Here is a 20,954-nt window from a genome sequence, read left to right as displayed (position 1 = left end):
GGAGCGTTTTTTGCACCTTTAACTACAATTTACTGTTATTTCACTCAAACTCTTCAGACCAAATACAGTATACTTCAGTGTGCTATAATTATAAGAGATGCATTTGCTCAAGGATGCATTGAGCTTTAAGATGGGAGTGAGAAACTATTTTTCTCACTTAATAAAATATGGAATAGTTGAGAGAACAGGAATGGAATGTGGGTATAATGAAGATCCGTCGTACATGGAAAAAGATCATCATTATTCACAGGAGTCTCTGTGCATAGAAAAACATTAGATGTGAAAGGAAAATTGTTGAGATGATATGCTATCGGAAAACATTTTGAGATGCATTCCATAAAACTCTTGTCATTTTTATTAAATATTGTAAAAGTACTAATGTACCCCTGTTATTGTTATTTTTTCCTTCTCTCATGGTGACTACTATATCATTGGATATATTTTAATGACATCTTACCATGTCCGATGGCCAGTTTACTCATGAATATCATTCAAATAAATAGATGTATATGTTTGCAGATACAATTTTTCCCTCATTTTAATTATAAAAACGTGAAATTGTTCATAGAAAACAAATAAAAAAGATAGAAAGGACAAGACTATGTGTGCATAAAAATCAAAGTAACCCATCAGAAGATATATTAAAAGATGAGAAGATAAAAGACAAAAAGAGCTATAGTAAATGTTTGATCTCACAGGCCCAGAGACGATGAATCAAAGCCCACCCAATGCCTGATTAAATGACAAGCCTTCAGTACGGCAGCAGAATGTTAAGCTACATTAGGCCGCGCTGAAGCCTCATCTCTGAACCATGTTCTGTGAACTGACGCAGTGACCTGTGGGGCCGCGGTCAGGTCGGACCACCAAGATGCTGAGATGGATTTGCCACATAAGGCAGGGATGCAACTAACTGGATTAATTCCAAGTCTTTTGTGCAAAGATAACTGAGATTCAGACCTCCTAAAACAGCCAAAATCTAGTCAAAAGAGCAGTTCAGCATTTTAGCTTATGCATGCTTGGCTTGACTTTACTGTTAAAATAGTCAATCACAAATTCATCTTTTGTTCTTGAATGTGCTTAAGCTGATGGACATGACTTATTTTCTCTTTTTTGAATGATTTATGAGATTTAAATTGTATTTCTAATGTGAAATATGTTATTCTGTATATGTCATCTGTCTTGTATGGATGTCTGTAAACATCTTTCTCGCTTTACTTTGACAGGTGAAAGAACAGGTTGTGATATATCTATGATGCAAAAACGTATGTGACTCATGACACCAACTGGATAGAACAGATAAGGGAAATCAGCCCATAAAGGTGTTACGATAACAATTTCACAGTACCCATATATAACCCACCCAGAACACCATAGCAACCACCTAGCATCACCCTAGCAACCACCCAGAACGCCTGCCTAGCAACACCATAGCAACCACCCAGAATACCCTAGCAACCGCCTAGCAACACCATAGCAACCGCCTAGCAACCATACCTCACTCCAGCTCCAATTTATAAATAATCTCAGATCGGTTGTACTTCTGTACTGGATAAATGAAACGCCTGAGATCTGATTCCATAACTGCACCTGAGAAAATGGCAATTCAACACACACATACAGCGAACCAGATGAAGAAAATGCATTTTTGATGCATTTCCTCATAAGCAAATATCTCTCAATTCAGAGCTGCCTCTCTCTCCTGACCAAATGACACTGCTGTCTTTCACGCCTCACCACAACAGTTTGTGCATTACTGTAAACTTTAAGTCGATTTTAATGAAACGATTTAATGCACAACATGGAGGCAAAGAACCACCTGACTTATTTTTTACATGTTTGCCTATAGACATCTCTTACAAAAAATGTGTATTAGTCTACTCCTCAGCTCTTTTATTTAATCTTTGGGATGTTCTACATGTAGTGTCTTGACCGAGTGTCTTTTATATTTAATATGGCATGCTGCAAATGTATTTTGATAACAGATAAACTGTTCTCAATGTGTAATAAGCTTTAGTCAGAATACCATCTAATCTCTCTAAACAGAAAAAAATAAAAAATAAACGAAAAGAGGCTTGTGTAAATTAGAGGGATTTTTTCCCTCCATTATGGCCCTTTCCAAGAATAATATTTCATTACCCCAATCTGTGTAATTATACCTATTACAAAGAGATAAAAATCAAAAGGGAGCCCTGACTGACTTACTGTGTGTATCTGACACAACATGACTTTACTGTAGCTGTATTTCAGATGAATCATTATGGATTATTGCAAAAACATAAAGGTGTTTAAAAAGAAATATTGTGTAACAAACGAAAGCATTGTGGAAAAGATAAAACAGATTATCCCTGTTTAATTAAAAGCATAACAACAAACAAATGGATTAGTCTCACGCATATGGTTTACTGGTGTTGCTATGCTAAACATAGACAGGGAGCATAAAAATCATAGAACAAAACTCAATAGAAGACAAAATGACTATCCTAAAATTTTTGATCCTAGAAGATAGACACCCTACAGTGGGTCAAAGGTTTGAACTCTGTGCTCTCTGATGTTATTTTATTACTGGCACTGTGTTTTTGCTCATGCTGGAATGGAAAATGTGAGCATATAGTATTTGATGGGCTGACACTAAAACAAGTTACGCAAGTGTGTTGTGCAAGTGAACATTCCTTCACCAGCCACAGGATAGTAATTAACTGAACATACAGCCCTTTAAAGCAAATCCCTCTCTCTTTATGATCTGAGCATTATTATAATTCTGTCTCAGGGGATTTAGAAAAATCAACATCCACATCTCGCCATATTTAAACTTTCCTTCAAAACAGAAAAAATGTGTTTGAATCGGTTTAATTATGGCTGTACAGATGGATTCAGATATCTAAAACTTAAACGTGTTTTTGGGCCATTTTTTTTTTTTTTTTTTTTTTTTGAAAAATAGGTGCATGTGAAGCCCCTCCTTCACTCACCACTTGAATTATTTTACATTTATGCATTTGGCAGATGCTGATATCCATCATGTTAACCATCGTGTTATACTGTGCAGTGACATGCTGAATACATTCACATAAGGAACATAAGGAACATAAGGAACGGCCTGCAATTTCTACAATGTGTGGTCGTTGGGTGGTCAGTGACACATTAAACATTGTCTGTGTTTGAGTAGGGTTATTCAAGATAAACTGTCATTAATTTAATTCATTTGTAACAAAGTGTAATATAAAACAGTGAAAGGACAATTAGTGGTGGGGATATTTATACATCATACTTAGGTGGCTACAAATGACTAAAGTTTTATGAAAGAATCAGTGAATCATTCACTCAAACGATTCGTTCAAAACACTGATTCATTCTGGAACAAAACAAGAGACTCATTAAATCATTCGTTAAACCGATGTGTTCAAAAATTCTTTCTATGTCTGCCTTATAAAGAAATGGCAGTATGCAATTTTGTCGCTGATACATTAAGCGATAAGTGATGTACATTTTTTTTATAAATGAGTCATTGATTCATTCACTCAACCATTCATTCACTTATTCACTCATTCACTGATTGGCTGCCTCCGAAATCACATAGCCTACTCTCTTGAGAAGTATACTTATTTTGAATAAGAAAATACCTCACAACTGCTAAAAAAAGTATGTTCTATATGAATGTGTGTAGTATGAATGTAATCTGGACATATATTCGCCATGTTGTCATTATCATGTGACATACCAGCGTCAGACTGTCATTCAGTAAAGTGTCCATCGTATGCGCACTTAGAAGACTCTTTTGGAAGAAGTAAGTCATCTGGATACTTCCTACTCTTTTACGAGTACTGGGAATTCGGAAATACTTCTTTTTGTCACATACTGTTTTTCGCCTACTATATCGTATGCGAAATCAGATGCAGCCATTTTGAGTCATTAATTCATTGACTCAACTGATTCGTTCAAAACCGCTGATTCATTTAAGAATAAAACAAGAAACATCTGTCTAAACATTTCACGAAATGTTCCAAAAAGGTAAATTAGTAAACATACAAACCCAATATATCCATATTTTGAATTTCTGTCATCACTGCCATTCAGATTGATTGATGAAAGCGGACATAAACAGATAGAAGACTCCCTTGTTCTAGTCAGTCAGTCAGCCTGTCGATGTCAATGCCAATAGCCAGAGCAATTAAGAACCATGCTTTAATGCTGACCCGAGGACCATGGGAAGGTCATCTGAGGGGAACTGGTGTCTAACTCCAAGGCTTTTGAAGAACAACTCTTATCAATCTGGAGTGACCAGGCACTGATGAAAGCCTTCTATTTGACCCAGCTCGCCACGCACAGGTAATGATCCCGTCTTTTATCTTCAGATACCCGTTTTGGATTATAGGGTGGCTCGGTGTGAGTACCAGCTTCCTACACACTCGGACACAGAAACCGCCTCTGTGCAAGTGCAATTCAATTTCATTTAATTACTACCTCTTTAAGTTCTTATTGACTGAGCTCAGATGGTTTACTAGTTTCAATTGATTGAAGGCAAGGATGGAGAACAGTAAGCTTCAAGGGTGAAAAGAACTAAATTGTGAAGCTGAAAGCACGTAGATTAAAGATGTAAATTTCGGATGATTGGCATCAAAGAATCAAAACAGATGCTGCTGAAGGGCATTTGAATAGCACAGTAAATTATCCACTTCAGTAATTAACTTGCATTTTTGGCACAAGAACGACATCACTTGCAGATCTCGGTTAGCCTATGCATTTACATAACAGTTTTCTTTTTTTTGGTAGGGAGGTTTGACGTTCGTTTTCAGTGGATAACAAAATTGATTAGCCTATACCAAATCTTGGAGCTGACAGTTCTACGATTTCAGAGGAGCAAAGCATTTGTGCAGCACTAGGACTTTTCAGTGTATTTTCAACTTGTGTGTGTTTATACATCCTTGACAGATTGTTAGTCTTTTTTTAATTGGATTTAGATGAGTAACAACGCGTGTAATATATATATATATTAGGGCTGTCAAAAGATTAATCGCGATTAATCGCATCCAAAATAAAAGTTTGTGTTTACATAATATATGTGTGTGTACTGTGTATAATTATTTTGTATATATAAATACACACACATGCATGTATATATTTAAGAAATATTTGCATACATATACTGTATATATATTTATATAGTTTATATTATATATAAATATATATTTTTTATATATATAAATAACACATTTTTCTTAAATATATACATGCATGTGTGTGTATTTATATATACAAATTTAATTATACACAGTACACACACATATATTATTAAAAACAAACTTTTATTTTGGATGCGATTAATCGCGATTAATCTTTTGACAGCCCTAATATTTTGTTAAAACTTCAGACAAACTGTGATGAACGTGCAATTTTGTTTTTTAAACATTTACACACACACACACACACACACACACACACACACACACACACACACACACACACACACACACACACACACCGGCTTGGAAAGTGATGTTAGCTTTGAGAAAAGCTCAAACAAAATACATTTGTATTTCGCTTGGTTTACAATAGTTATTATTGTTAACTAAAACTATAAAAATGTTGTTACTAAAATAAAGCTGAAATAAAATAAATTATAAATTTAGAATGAAACCCTTAAAGTAAACAAAAATTAGAAATGCTACATTGACAACTAACTGAAATATGTTGAAGCACTAAACTTATTAAATATAATAAAATAGAAAAGACATAAATTAATAGTAATATTTAAAAACAAAAATACCAAAAGTACAAAAAGACTGAAAAATATGAAAATAAATGCTAATTCTAAATATTATAAATAAATTAATATTTAAAATTAATTAAATAATACAAAAATTACACTGGTATACAGTGACATGCGTTAACATTTTTTTTTTTTTTTTTTTTCGAAATACTTTTTACTGCCCAAAGTGAAATCAGTGACTAGGTGAATCATCAAGACTTTGTGTGAATATTATCACAAGGTTCATAACTTCCTGTGAGCATCTTTATCATAGGAATAGCCAATGTGTCTCTCAGTGGCTTCCCCACCTTGGGCTGAACACTTGCTTTCCAAAAACACAATAATGTATATTTAGCCTCACTGATAAGCATGAAGAGGGAAGACGATAATCTGTAAGGAGCAGCATGCACACTCCTAAGTGTGTGTAGGACGGCATCTCAATGGGCGGAAGTGTTTGAGCCTCGACTGTCGACAGGGAGGACATGGGCCACCCGCGCAACACCATCAAATGGAGCTTGTTGCAACTTCTCTATAAGTGTCAGAGTGATAAATTAATCTTATTGAAATACATCAATAATAGTCCAGCTAACAGGGAAAGTTCTCAGAACATTCTGTCGAAGTTCTCTTAAAGTTATGAACGAACACTTTCCAGTAACATTAAAAGAACATTGTTCAAAGTGATCTGTTTTTTAATAATGTTCTTAAAACATTATCGTTCATGGAGTGTTTTTCTGAATTGTTTTAGTTGGATGTTCGTCTAACTAACTTATTTAAATGTTACTACAGTACTAACTACTTGTTTTAAAAATGTTCAGAGTACATTCAAAAGTAACATTCCCACATTGTTTGCAAATTATAAAATGAATGTTCCCTTAACATTTTCTCTAATGTTTGCAATAACCAAGAAAAAGTTTTTAAAACATTTTAGACATTTTTAACATTCAAAGAACATGCAGTATTTTTGTTTTCTGGGACAGAATTGTGTTATTTAGTCACTTTTGTTAAAGCCATTTTACATAGCCTGTTAACTGTGTGTCCCAGTAGCAGGACACTTGACACACCTTTTTTATTCCCTATCAGATATATTAGAATAAAAATCATTTGAAAGCTTAAACACCTTATATCTATCCTCTGTAAACTGCTGAAATTGGACATTGCGTTACTATGGTACTTTCAATCTATAGCAGGCTCATTTTCTTGTGATATTAACTTTAAATTTGAAACACAACTTGCTTAGACATATGGTTTTGCTATTCTATCAATTATAGAGTCCACATTATTTTCTAAAAATAAAATTTTGTGTAAAATAAAAATGTTTAGTTCAGCGCATTTACTTTACAGCAAATTTAAACTTCTAAAACGTTTTACACTTTCATTTTTGAAACTGCTTTCACTTCTGCAATAATCTTCTGAGTGTTTCTTTAAAAAAGGACAAACCTTAGGCCTGCATTCCAAAGCTTTCATAATTAATGCCATAAATCAAGGCCATTTAAAGGGGGTGACATTTAAAGTGATATTTCACCCAAAAATATAAATTTACATTTTTGGGTGAACTATCCCTTTAACAGGTTAATTAGACATGCCAGTGAATATGATGTATAAATATGCTCTCGACAGCAATTACAATTCCTGACTAACTTCTACAATCATCCTGGTTTCACAGACAGGGCTGTAGTTCAATCAGGACATTTAGGTAGCTTTTATAAATGTGCCTTAGAAGAAAAAAAGAATTACTGATTAATATTATTTTATTTTATTTTAAGATATGCCAGTGCATGTTGCTTTCAGTTAAAATAGCTCTGGGACTAGGCCTAAGCCTTGTCTGTGAAAAAGGGTGATATTTTTTTTTCATTATTATTTTTTTAAACAGGTTAGAGTAAGTGATTTACGCTGTGCTGTTGAGCTGACGAATCGTATCATTCATCCCACTTGCAGCCAGAGGTTATCTGAAGGGATGTACTACATACAGGACCGTGCTGCCGGCTTTGAACAACGCACGCCCTTTTCCGATTCCTACACAATGAAAGGCAGGGTTGAGAGGCCTCCAGGGTGCGACAGAAAATGATAGCGCTGAGGTCTGATGAGAATTGTGATGGAAAGCACAATGAGAGGAGTAAAGAGCAAAGCACCTCGACTCGGTTGTACCAAAAGCCAAAAACAGCCCAGCTTTTCAATATAAGTGCCAACACATCCAGAGTTGTTTTGGTCTTTAGGCCATTTCCTAATGTTAAATGCTGTTTGCAACTCTGTTATGTGACATATTTCTGAGTGAAACAGGATATTTCATGAGAAAAATGTATGGGGTGGGACTTAATTTCATCCATTGGGAATTGATTGGATTGTGCAAAGTGGCTTTTACCAGAATGAAACCAAACCGAATGAGAATCTGCTAAAACAATGGCTAAGATTGGCTCTTGATTAACATTCTCAAAAGCCAACGAAGAAAGGTCCTTTCAGAGGAATAGCAAGTTATTACTCTTTGATTAAAGATTACAAGCATGTTTTTTTCTTATTACATGGATTAATACCGTAAATAGGGCCAGATTCGATTTCATGTTCACTTTAAATGCAAGTGATTGAACAATAAAATGCTTCATTAGTAGAGCAATCATTTCATCATAAAATCCGATGATGGTTTATAGGTGCTGAAAGCAAAGGGAGCCTCAGGCCACAAGCTATAGTTCCTCTTCTCACCACTAGGAGGCAATCTCTAACTTTTCATGAAATAAACAGAAGTGACAAAACATTTCAAGCAATCACTAAAATACTAATAAAAGGATTGGTGTTGCTTTATTGAAGAATCGAATCCACTAAGGCAGATAATATGCACTGCATTAATATACTGATGCATTTGGTTGTCTCCATGAATTAAACGAGCATGAAACACTTTTATGTTGATACCGAATGTTTGTTAATTGTGTTATAATTTCAGATATGCTGTGCATGGAAAATCAAGATGATTTTATGCTTTTACCCTGAGATGAATTTTCAAGACAGTAATACATCAAAATAGGTACAGTATTACAAAGTAAAGACATACAAAATGATGTATAACAATGAAACATTCTCAGTGCTGCTTTGGAGCTCACACACTCTTCATGCGTGTCAAACATTTCCAAAACGGTAAATTAGCACCAAGAGCTATGAAGGGAGCGCATATGAAACAAACATTTGAAATAATAATACCTTACCATACACCTTTTTAATTTCTAGTGTTTAACAATGATTACAGACATGATCACACGATGTTATCTTTCGCAGGCTGGTGGGCTCTGAACTGAGGTAGGCCTACTCATGTGAATTATCACGGATAAGTTTTCAAATACAGTTATCAGTTGTTTCGAATGAGCTGTGAAATGATTAGACGTTTAATTGGCACAGCACTTGAATGGCCGACGGAGGAATTGTGACAGCCATTACAAATGTGTAACTCTACCTCAGCCCTATTCTGCCAACCCCCGAGGAGAAACATTGTGTTGTACGAAAAGTAATGAAGTGCTATAAAAAGCAGTTTAAGGCAATCAAGATAAATTGGTACAGTATAAATAGCATTCGGTGTAGAGTACTTTCAATACTTTGAAGAGGAAAAACTAGGACTTTTAAAAGCCAAATGTTTCTGTCAGTCTCTTTATGTACTCCATCCTGTTTGTTCTCACTCTACTCATAACAAGCGGTTGGATCCCAGTGGGAGAGTCCCATCAAAGTCTCTCTAAGCAAAATCCGTTAGGCAAACAGAAGCCTAAAGATCACAGACAAGACAAGATGACTTTGCCAGATGACAAACAATTTCAAGGCAGAGGCTTGAAGCTTCATTTTAGCACCATGCGAAATCAAAGGCGTCACTAGACGAGTGCTAGCATCACATGGAGTTTGTTGTGATGAACACGTAGATGCGGGCCAGGAAAGTTGTGAAAGTTCCTTGACGCAGCAGCTTCATTTCCACGTCGATGAGGAAGTCCCGTGGCTCCCGCACCTGCCGGTTCAGGTACACGGCGCCCGTGAAGCTGTTGAGCTTCCGCGTGATGAAGTAGCCTTCCTCGTTTCCGCGAGGGATGCCGATGATGATGTTGTCACCCGAGTAGGCGGGCGAGGGTCCGATGCGGAAGATCTGTGCTGGGATGACGATGTTGGTCTGGAAGCTCAGTTGGTAGTATGTGATGCGTAATGGCATAGTCTGGCATTGCTGGAAGTTGGGGCAACTCGTTCGCTCGCAGCGTCTAAAAACATGGGAGAGGTGAGAGGTTTGGTCCATAGAATGTGTAAGAATTTGTTCTGCAAAGACCCTGGCCGAAATTGTGTTTTAAACTCAAATATCTAAAATGGCTCTTATGACATTAACAGACACTTCTAAAGGGATTGTTTAACTAATAATGAAAATTCTCATGTTGGTTCAAATCTGTTCAAAGACTTATACTTTCTTCTGTGGAACATAAAAGATGATATTTTGAAAAATGTGTCCAAAGTCAATGGGGTCCAATGTTGTTTTGGTTAATGTTGTTTTGTTTTGTAGAAACAGCGACCTAAATTTGTAAACCTCATTGAGTTTTATTGTATGGACAAAACAGTAAACATTCTTCAAAATATTTTCTTTTGTGTTTCACAGAAGAAAGACATTGGAGTGACACAACGGTGAGAAGAATAGACATGTTTACAAAATAAGATTACTGCTACAGAACCAAACAAAACAAAACAAAACAAATCGAAACTAAACGAAACACAAAACAAAACAAATAATTTAACAATATAAAACAACAACATAACGCATCAAAACAGCAACATAAAACATGTAACAAAACAAAGAAAATCATTGGAAGGACATAGGGGTACAGAATTTTCATTTTTGAGTTAATTATCCCTTTAGCTTGAACGCTGAATGATACCTCAAACTGTGTGGATGATTGTGGAGAGCTGTGCTGTTACTTTTCTAAATGACCAGATTTGTGATTTTCAGCTGGCTAGTGATAAAACAGGCTTTGAAAGGAGCCATATAGACACTTAATGGCTGACTTTTTTTATTTGGATCAATAAGAACCATCAAGCAACCGATAAACAACATAAAACACCTGATAACATGAACGTCTTGTTCCACAGATTAACTAAATATGTTGTACAGCAAGACATACAAAAATAACAGAGTAATACAGTGATACTGTCTTCTAAAATAACCCTGCACAACCCATATGTACAGTTTCTCCGTAGGTGTTTTTGCCCCTGCTGACTCCTCTGGGCTGTTAATCTCTGATATAGCAGTGAATCTCAGGAGGGCTGATGGTGAGCAGTGGGAGTTCCCACCAATCAGGGTTCTTGCTGACACTGGCCAGACGTGTGTGTTTGAACTACTGCCTAATCAAACCAATCTGGCTTCATTCCATTTGCTTAGCAGAAACCATGCTCTGTAAAGTGCCAGCATCAATTCAGATGGCACAAGGATGCTACAATGAATGTATTTATGCTCTAAGCAGTGCAAATGTACTGATCCAGTATATGTGCATGTGCATCTGTATGATTTCTAGTTTCACCATTATGCAGTTTATTTCTTGATAAATGCTGACATATCCTATATATTTTTCCTGCATTAAGCAGTGAAACTTCTGATTACTATGCTAAGTTGGATATGGTCTAGCCACGCTAGCAGGTTCACTGATTGAGCCAACATGTGATCTGCATGATAAATGTGATTGGTAAAGAAAATCAGCGGGTCATACTTACGTGTCCGACACTCTCTTGTAGTTGTCTGGACATGCAAATGACAGGCAACGGAAGCCTCCCTGGATGTTGAAACAGGTCTGGGATGAAGAGCAATTGTGCGATCCAATGGCACATTCATCAATATCTGAGAACGAAAGGGAAGACAACAGCTAAATAGATTGAGTCAGTAAAAATTGAGGCCTCTGAGACTGACTGCTTAAAACTTTCATTCCATAGTTCCTTTCCTGAATTATCGTTCTTTCTTCTTACATAAAAAAAGAGTAAATGGAAATTCAATAGTGAATCAAAAGAGAATCAAACTATTAGACTTTGTAAGATTTTGATTACATAAATATCTAAATGGCAGCACACATTACATTTTACCCGGTCTCAATCAACGCTAGCAGGATTGTCAGGGGGGCGACTGACGTCTACGGTGACTAACCGCCAGGCTTCATTCTGCTAGGAGTCAATTTTGGCCCCTCCAGAAGTAATTAATTATGCATCTCATTTTACAAAAGCAAAGTCCTCGTTACAGCTCGCCGGCTCCAATTCGCAGAGTAATTCGTTTGGTGCAGGCTAGCGCTAACCTCCGGGAGCATGTACAGGCTCTTCTTCACCTCTCATCTACTTTCCTATCTTGAGAGCCTGAGGGAGTTTTGTCAATTTCGTGATCTTTCAGAGAGTGATGGAGGACACCAAGCAGTGCTGTGTTGAACCCGAGGTTAGCGCCTCGCAACTCAATGTGCCAATTAGAGAAATTAAAGCTTGAAATTGAGTTTGTACCATTTGGCTTTGGAAAGGTGTTGGGTAGAATATGAACCGGAGTTTAAAGGGATTGTTCACCCAAAAATGTATATATATATATCTATGTATATATATCTATCTATCTATCTATATATATATATATATATATATATAGGAGTGAATTCAGCTTGATTGGGACACTTTTTCCAAGTCATCTCAATGGCAAAAAAGTTTTCAAATTACCCTGAATCCACCCTATATATATATATATATATATATATATATATATATATATACACACACACATACAGTAGTCAACAGTACAACAAAACATAGATAAATCCTGAACATTTGGTCTCATGCTTTGTGCTTTTATATAATTAAATCATAGACTTAAATGTAATATGATAAACTTATATATCTCTTTAGTTTTACCTTGACAGGTGCGTCCATTAGGTGACATGGAGTAACCATGGGGAGGACAGGCACATTCGTAGCTACCTGGGACATTCACACACTGGAATGCACAGAGGTTTCCAATGCTCTGTGAGCACTCGTCGATATCTAGAGAACAAACAAGAACATCTTTATCAGTGAGAAAACTAGCCATTTATAAAGAACATCACAACAAACCACAGTGAGAAGATTTACCCAGGAAGATTTGTGTTTAAGAAAATGTGCCAAGAACACACTAATTGTGGAATAATTCTGGGAAAAAAAGCATCCTTATTAAAAGATTCAAGACATTATCGATCCAATATCCCTATCAGAGGAAAACATCACATCATCTCTTTAATCAACATACTGTATAATGTGACTGTTTAACCCTTAATGGGTATGAAATGGATGGCAAGCAGGTAAGTGGTAGACAATCACAACAGACTGGGCCATCCGACCAATCAGAACAGAGTAGGCTCTCAGAAAGGAGGGTTTAGGGAGATCAGATCCTTGATCAAACCGTTTTAGACAATGTGAGGAAAGAGGTAATGGTGCAATGTAGAATATTATGAGAAAATCAAAGTGTTTTTGACCTTGGATGCATGTAGGCCTACTGTAGGAGAACCTTTAAAATATCATAATAGGGCACTTGAATCTATTTCCTACCTTGAGGACACTGATAACACCTCACCTTCACACGTGTGCCCGTCCTCTTTCAGGTAGTAGCCTATTCGGCAGTAACACTGGTAAGAGCCATAGATGTTTGCACACTCCTGACTGCATGGATTGTTGTCACATTCATTAACATCTATGAGAACACAGAAAACAAGTTTTTGGATTCAAAAATATTTTTGTGTGTACACATTTGCATAAATCATAACAGTCTTGTCCATATTGGCAGTGTGCTCATATCAATGCAAATGTGCAGTGGAGTCCAAAAATCTGAGACCCCATTGAATATCTGGTAAATCTAATTAAAACCTGGAAATAATTTGTAGGCAGATGTAAAATATAATTCTGCACTATTTCTAGGTCACTAATAGTCTGGCTATCACCAGACCAAGCTCTATCTTTTAAGACTGAACATTAGTCTAGGGATTCTGCTCTGTTTTTTCTACTGCACAAGAGCCGTGATCAACGGGCATAGTTCAAATGACTCTGTACGCAATTGGATAGTCCTGGCTTCAACCAATCAGACCAACGATCCGGGTGACGTACTTTGCAGCGAAAACTCCAGGCAGGAAATGTGTCAACAAACGTGCTGGTTTGTAGCATTGATCAGCAGTTTGCAGAAGCAGCAATGGCATCTAATGATTTTTGCAGGTTGTGCAAAAAAAACATGAAAGTGAGTGGTATTTACACCCACTCGAGCGATTTGTTTGCTAAACTAAAGAAGCCATTGAGCATCGACAAGAGGTTAAAAGGAATTGGATTGGATTAAACCCGTCAATAGCGTGCCAGGCGGATAAGCCAGTTTGTGATTGGTCCCTGCAGATTTGTAACGGGAGCAGGATAGAAGAATGTACAAGTTTCCAGCCTGAGCTGCAGTGCGAAATCAAATCGCCAGCAGATCGGGCTGGGTTTACCCATTCTAGGTCACTAATCAAATTAATTTGTGATGTAAACTCTATCTACAAACGGACTGATGTTCTATAATTCTCCAGTCATGCTTGAGAACTTGATCAAACTTGTTTCATATTCAAATCAGATTTCAGCTTTCAGCGGAAGGCCAAAACGGAGAGAATAAGATGCGCTTTCAAACGAAAACGTATAAGTGTGGACAAGGCCTAAGACAGGGGTATCAAACTCCGCTCCTGGAGGGTCACTGTCCTGCAGAGTAAAGTGAAGTGTCCATCATATGCACACTTCAGAATCTCGCCAGAGGTAGTAGTTCACTTTTTGCCTACTTTTTGCTCAGACATATTTCTTTTGTTGCATACTGTTTTTTGCCTACTATATAGTAGGGAAGAATGTGATTTCGGATGCAACCCTAGTCTTCAGGATTACTAGAAACGTTCAGACAGGTTTAGGAGCTAGTTGGAGCTACACTGTCCTCCAGCAAATCCAGATGCAATAAGGTCAGCCACAAAAATAACTGTCTCTACACCAGTTCATTGCTAATTTCTCACTGCGTGTCTTTAGTAAATCCTGACAGTAGTTTTTTAATGCCAAAAGAGGGTTTGTGCTGTTTGAGCTGTTACTAAATCCGGCCCTAATTCTGCGAAATGACACATGGAGTGTATTATTTATTTTAATACTGTTGCCCCTTTGAAACCAAACTAAAAGTCACCTCATGAATTGTTCCTCAGGCTGTCACCCGCCAAGTCCTTGAAATAAACTCTGAATATCTATATGGATCTCTCCATACTGTATATTGGGACTAGTAAATAAAAGAAGTGGCAAACACACCGGCTGACAGCTCACTCATCTTTTTTTGTTTATAGCTCTCTGCCTCATTTTAATTGGAAAGAGAAAACATTCATACTGTCAGAGCACAACACATTCTTTGTAGGTAGACTGATCCATGTTCTATTCTGCTAGTGCAAATGGATGTACCTTCGCAGTTCTTGCCATCAAAGGCCAGGGAGAAGCCTGTGGTACAGGAGCACTGGTAGGATCCCGGCGTGTTATCACAGGTCTGGGCGCACAGGCGACCCGGGTAACGCCAACACTCATTAACATCTGCCAGCACAAAAAGATGCAGAGAACTGCATTACTTTACAAACATACTGTAGTCTAAGGAGCATCTCTCTCTCTTTCTCCATCTGTCTTTCTCCTTGCCTTGCTGTCCTCTTTCACTCCTCTATAGGAGCAGAAGGGATACAAGATTAGGATAATCTGCATGCTCTCTGGAGCATGAGCTGCTGTCAGCTTCATCTATATGCATGCTATTAGTCTGGCTAACCACAGAGAAAATGACATCCTTTGGGTAATTCAGTCACAGTATCCAAACTGTTTTTAAATCCTTCAAGTGCTTTATTTTGCAGCTGTGGTTTAAGATACTTTGAAAAAAGGGGGAAACTTGAATGTGTTTGAGGTCAGAAGTCGAAAGTGTCATTTTTAAAATGCTAAAATTCTTCCTCCTATTCCATACTTCATCCTCTACTTTTTGTCCCCATTATGACGTATATCTGAGTGAAGTGGCTTCTCAAACAAGAAAAAATAAATGTAGGGCGGGACTTGATTTTGTCCATTGGGATTTGATTGGATCATTGTGGTTTGCTATTGCTGTGATCTCATGTGAGTGACAGGTTGTCCCACCCTCGCAAGTTGTCGCGCACAGTTGAGCGTTTAAGCCTTTCAAAGTATACTCCTTCGGCCATGAGCGTGGAAAGATGCGTCACACGGACAGTGTGCAGACCGTTGCGGAATGCGGATGGCCAAAGTATACTTTGGGCTCAAGTCTCACTCCCCTGGCCTTAAGAGGCGCACTAGCGACTGATGATAGAGACCGTTAGCGTACCCACCTTCCATGAATATTCCAAAAATATGACTGATTTCATTGTGACTTACTGCATAGGATATTGTAAGATCTGAAAGTGAAGTTTTGTTCAGCAAGCCTACTGTGTGCACTTGCTAATCTGAACAAAGATGTGTTTTGGCTGTGTACTTGTTGTGTGTCTCAATGTGTTGATACGCACCCACACAGAGCTGGCGAATGGTGTCGTACTGGTAGCCGGTTTGGCAGTCACAGCGGTAGCTGCCGGGTAGGTTGTGACAGATTTGGCCCTCTCCACAGCGGTGGGTGCCCATCTGACATTCATCCACATCTGCAGATCACATTCAGCAGTCTTACTAGTTCTTGTAGACTTTACAAGTCCAGTTAGTTTATACCAACAGAAATGGTAACAAAAAGTAATGCTACTGACATGTTTTTTTTAAAGTTGAATCACAGTAATGGCTTGTTTTTTTGTGTTTTTTTATGGTCCGTTGTACTTGAATGGTACATGAATAATGATTCAATTTCATGATATTATCATCTCACACCATTATTTGGTATACTGTGGTATTGCCCCAGTACATTTGAGGAATGCTCTTTAAACAAGAGGAATTAGCTTTCACCAAGCCTCACTTCAAAAAGAAATTTCAGAACTAAGAAATGTTTACGGGAACCAACCCCAACAGTCCAAACTAGGAAAATGATATATGAAATAAAGTAAGATTTTTATACATAATACTTATCATATATATATATGGGGTCAGTTGTTATGTTTTTGAAAGAGGTCTAACGCTCACCAAGGCAGCATTTATTTGATAAAAAAATACAGTGGAAACAGTAATAATGTGAGATATTATTACAATTTAAAATACCATTTTTTTATTTTAATATATTTTAAAATGTAATATATTCCTGTGATGTCAAAGTTGAATTTCAGCATTATTATTCCAGTCTTCAGTGTCACATGATCCTTCAGAAATCATTCTAATATGCTGATTTTCTGCTCAAGAAACATTGCTATGATCAGTTTTGATCATAAAATTGAATATTTTAGAAACTTGTCAAAAATAATAATAATAAAAAAAGTTCAAGAAAACAGCATTAATTTGAAATAGAAATATTTTGAAACATAAAATAGTCTTTACTGTCACTTTTGATCAGTTTAATGAATCCTTGGTGAATAAAAGTATTAATTCTTTAAATAAAACAATGTTTTAATATAAATAATAATAGGCCTAATGTTACAACAATCTATAAATCTAAAAACACTAAAAGTTTTCTGAAAGGGTTAGGCGTAAGTAAGGTCAGGGTATAATAAGCACGTATATTTGTATGTGTCCTTACCAATACATCGTGCTCCATCAGGGCTGGAATGGTAACCCTGACTGCACATGATAATCTTGTGCTGACAGGTGTAAGAGCCCACAGTATTTATGCAGTTAAAGCCAGTCGTACATGGTTCTCTCACACTGCTGCATTCATCAATGTCTACAATGAAGTGAGAGAGAGAGAGAGCATGAAAGTGATAAAACAAAGGCAAATGAAACAAAAAAGCAACTTTTCAAAAGTGTGTTTACTTAATGGGATTGTCATTTGTATTTTTCAGGTTTTCAAACAGTGACAGTTTGGTATTCTTCATGCATCTGTCCTCTAGGGGGCACCGAGAGACTCTAAAGGTGTCTCTGCCTTGTCTTACCGATGCAGTTGCCGTGTGAGTCTTGAGTGAATCCTGTGAGACAGCGTTGCTTCAGGTTACACGTGAACGAACCATCAGTATTCTGACACTGGAAGCCCACTCCACAGTTATGAGTTCGCACAACACACTCATCGATGTCTAGAAGAGAAAGAGTGCAGCAAATGTCAAACAGGCCAGTGGTTCGGACAGCTAGACGCCACCCAGTCGGGTTCCAGATTTGTTTAGCTTTTGAGACTGATTCTGTTAGAAGATCTAAACAAATGAAGTTATCTCTCATAAAGACTTCAAGAAAATCTGTAAATCTCACCAAATTTGGCAAGCATAGAAGCATAATGAATAGATGGGCGTCATCTGAGACATTTGTTGGAAGAGATGGGTTTGGACAGAGATCACAACAGTCCTCAATTACAAGTCAGAACTTCACAGTAGGTGGCACTGTGGCTCAATAACAGGCTGGGAAAGCATGCTCACACATTTCAAGACAGCTGGTCTCACAAAATCAAACCCCAGTTTCTCCACAGTCAACACTTGCATGGAATTAAAGAAAAAACAAAACCATTTTGTATTTTGTTAATGATACTGGCACACAAAACTTAATACGAGCATCACTGAAAATAATGATAACCTGCAGTTCGTCAAATGAGTCAGACTTTGATTCAGTGTCCAATCTGATGGATTCAGTTCAGAGAAGGATTCAAACCAGTATTGAAGTCAAATTCATTAAAAGAATCATAAGAGAGATCCATTCGGGAATCAGATTGCCATAGTCGTGCTGATGTTTTGATTCACAAGAATCAGCTCATTGAGTCATTTGTAAATGAATTAGACTACACTGATCATGCTGTATGTTTCTGATTCACTAAAAGAACTTGGCTCATAATGAGTCATTTCTTCATGAATCGGACTGCTCTGGTCATGTTGTATCTTTTTGAAACGCTAAAAAGAACCAGCTCATAAGAGTAATTTGTTGGTTAATCGGACTACACTAGTCATGTTGCAAGTTATTTCTGCATGTAGCCCAAGGACAGAAAGATTTTTCTTGACATTAGTTCACAGTACACCATTTTTAATTGCATTACATTCAATACAGATTGCAAACTCGCATTCAAAACGCAGGTAAATAGCACCATTACCTAAGCAATATGAGACCTAGCTAACAAAAATATGTTCTGAGAACATTGTTAAAGTATAAGGGGATAGTTCACCCAGTAATGAAAATTCTGTGATTAATTACTCACCCTCATGTCGTTCCAAACCCGTAAGACTTTCGTTCATCTTCAGAACACAAATGAAGATTTTTTTGATGAAATCTGAGAGATTTCTGTCCCTTCATTGACAGCTACACAACTACCACATTGCCGCTTCAAAAAGTTCATAAAGAGATCGTAAAACTAATCTATATGAATTGAGTGGTTTAGTCCAAATTTTCTGAAGAGACTCAATCGCTTTAAATGATGAACAGATTGAATTTAGACTTTTATTCACATATAAACATTCATCAACTCACACATCAGTCTCACACACGGAAGCTCAAGCATGTTCGCTTGACGGTTTGTTCTCGCGTGTCAAGCAGGTTCGGTTGAGTTTCTGTTTAAGTTCCCTGATCAACAACTATATTATTTCTGAATGTTCTCTTAACGTTTAAAATGTCTACTTTTTTTAATGATTTTTTAAAAGTTTTTTCTTAATTATAACCATTTTATCATCCTTCAAACATTATGGGATTTTTACTCTTTAATGTTCTCTGAACATTCTGAAGTAGTAACATTTAAAAATGTTAGACAAACATCCAATTAAAACGTTTCAGAAAAAAATAATGTTCGCTTTTAGAAGTCTTTCAGTCTTTGAATGAAAGTGTTATTAATGTTACTGGAAGAATGTTTGTTCATAACTTTGAGAGAATCTTGCCAGAACATTAGGGAAGTTCTGAGAACATTCCCTGTTACCTGGGAACCCATTTATGGATATTGGTGAGCCTTTAATTTCAAGTTAAGGTGATCTTTCAAAATCCTACAGTTGCACTGTAGTAACAGAGTATGAATTTTCAACTGTCCAAAGCCTGCAATTAGTTCAAATCCATTATTGCTATTCCATCACTTATAATGATAATTATCCCTCCACACTTATTAAAATGCATTGGGCCAAGTCCTGACAAGAATCAGAGACTCTTGCTAAGTTTTCTCTGTTCAAAGGCAGTGGTTAGATGTGTCTAAGCATCTGCTTTGTGTAAAAACAGAGTGCGGGATGCTTTAGATGTTAGCAAGCAAGAGCCCGAGGCAATCAGCTGTGGCCTCTTTCGAACTGCGAAGGCCTGCAAAAAAATCACATTTTACTGCGCAGATTGATGCATGGTTTCTGGTTCTTCTTTGCAGCGGTGATGGTGGTGTTTAGATGATGAAGACACTGGTCTGAGATCTGTGGAGTAATGTGGGCTAGAGGACTATGACAAGGATAGAAGACCGTTTGTAATTGATTCTGTCCATATGCATCACTGGGCAGCTCTGATAGGAAGAGTTGGACTGCTGCCATGTTTCTGCTGATTTGATCTCACATAGAAGCAAAGTTCACGTAGACATAACTCTCAATGTATTTTAATTAATACATCAATGCTCTCTGTGGACTTTTAGTGAAATTAAAGCTTGAGGGCCAATCACATAGAACACATTTTTGCAGTTAAAAAGGTAAGACGCAGGTCAGTGGAACAAAAAAGATGTGTTTTTTTAAAAGTTCTTTTAACTCGAGTGCCACGTTTTTATAACACCGTGCCATGTGTGTGACGCTGCGAAAGACGTGAGCGCAATGGTCAAACGCATCATTTTTGTGCCATAGCATCACCAAATTTACAAATAATGTTTGTTTTCAAGCACTCCTCCATTTGTCGCTGGTCAGATAAATTGATAATGCCACCCCCAAATTCACACCATTGCTTAAATTATGCAAAGTAGGGTTGGTGAGCCAAATTTAAATTAGAGAAGATATTTTGAAGAATGTCAGTAACAAACAGTAGATGGACCCCATTTACTTTTCCATACTGTTTGGTTACCCATATTCTACAAAATATCTTCTTTTGTTTTCAGCAGAAAAATGAAATTCATACAGGTTTGGAACAACGTGAGGGTGAGTAAAAGATGACAGAATTTTCAATTTTGGGTGAACTACCCCTTTAAGCTTTAAATTAGGAAACCAAAATGATGTTGTGTGTG

At 37.0% G+C, this 20,954-nt stretch overlaps 2 protein-coding genes across 3 annotated transcripts in view; both read right to left on the bottom strand.

The window, feature by feature from the left end:
* The window catches only part of alpl (alkaline phosphatase, biomineralization associated), a 343,644-nt gene that overhangs the window by 300,213 nt on the left and 22,477 nt on the right, over positions 1–20,954 (bottom strand). The window lies entirely within an intron of this gene.
* The window catches only part of fbln2 (fibulin 2), a 50,521-nt gene continuing 38,059 nt past the window's right edge, over positions 8,493–20,954 (bottom strand). For both annotated transcript variants that reach the window (XM_079856807.1, XM_079856808.1), the window contains 8 exons: positions 17,752–17,889; positions 17,400–17,543; positions 16,258–16,386; positions 15,173–15,298; positions 13,308–13,424; positions 12,614–12,742; positions 11,453–11,576; positions 8,493–9,960 (listed from right to left, as the gene is read on the bottom strand). In XM_079856807.1, the coding sequence (XP_079712933.1) occupies positions 9,603–9,960; positions 11,453–11,576; positions 12,614–12,742; positions 13,308–13,424; positions 15,173–15,298; positions 16,258–16,386; positions 17,400–17,543; positions 17,752–17,889 (1,265 nt within the window). In that variant the 3' untranslated portion in view covers positions 8,493–9,602. The remainder of the gene's footprint in view (positions 9,961–11,452; positions 11,577–12,613; positions 12,743–13,307; positions 13,425–15,172; positions 15,299–16,257; positions 16,387–17,399; positions 17,544–17,751; positions 17,890–20,954) is intronic.

The sequence above is a fragment of the Squalius cephalus genome (assembly GCF_949319135.1).
Source record: "Squalius cephalus genome assembly, chromosome: 22".
NCBI classification, from domain to species: domain Eukaryota; kingdom Metazoa; phylum Chordata; class Actinopteri; order Cypriniformes; family Leuciscidae; genus Squalius; species Squalius cephalus.
This window is presented reverse-complemented; position numbering and strand designations above follow the sequence as displayed.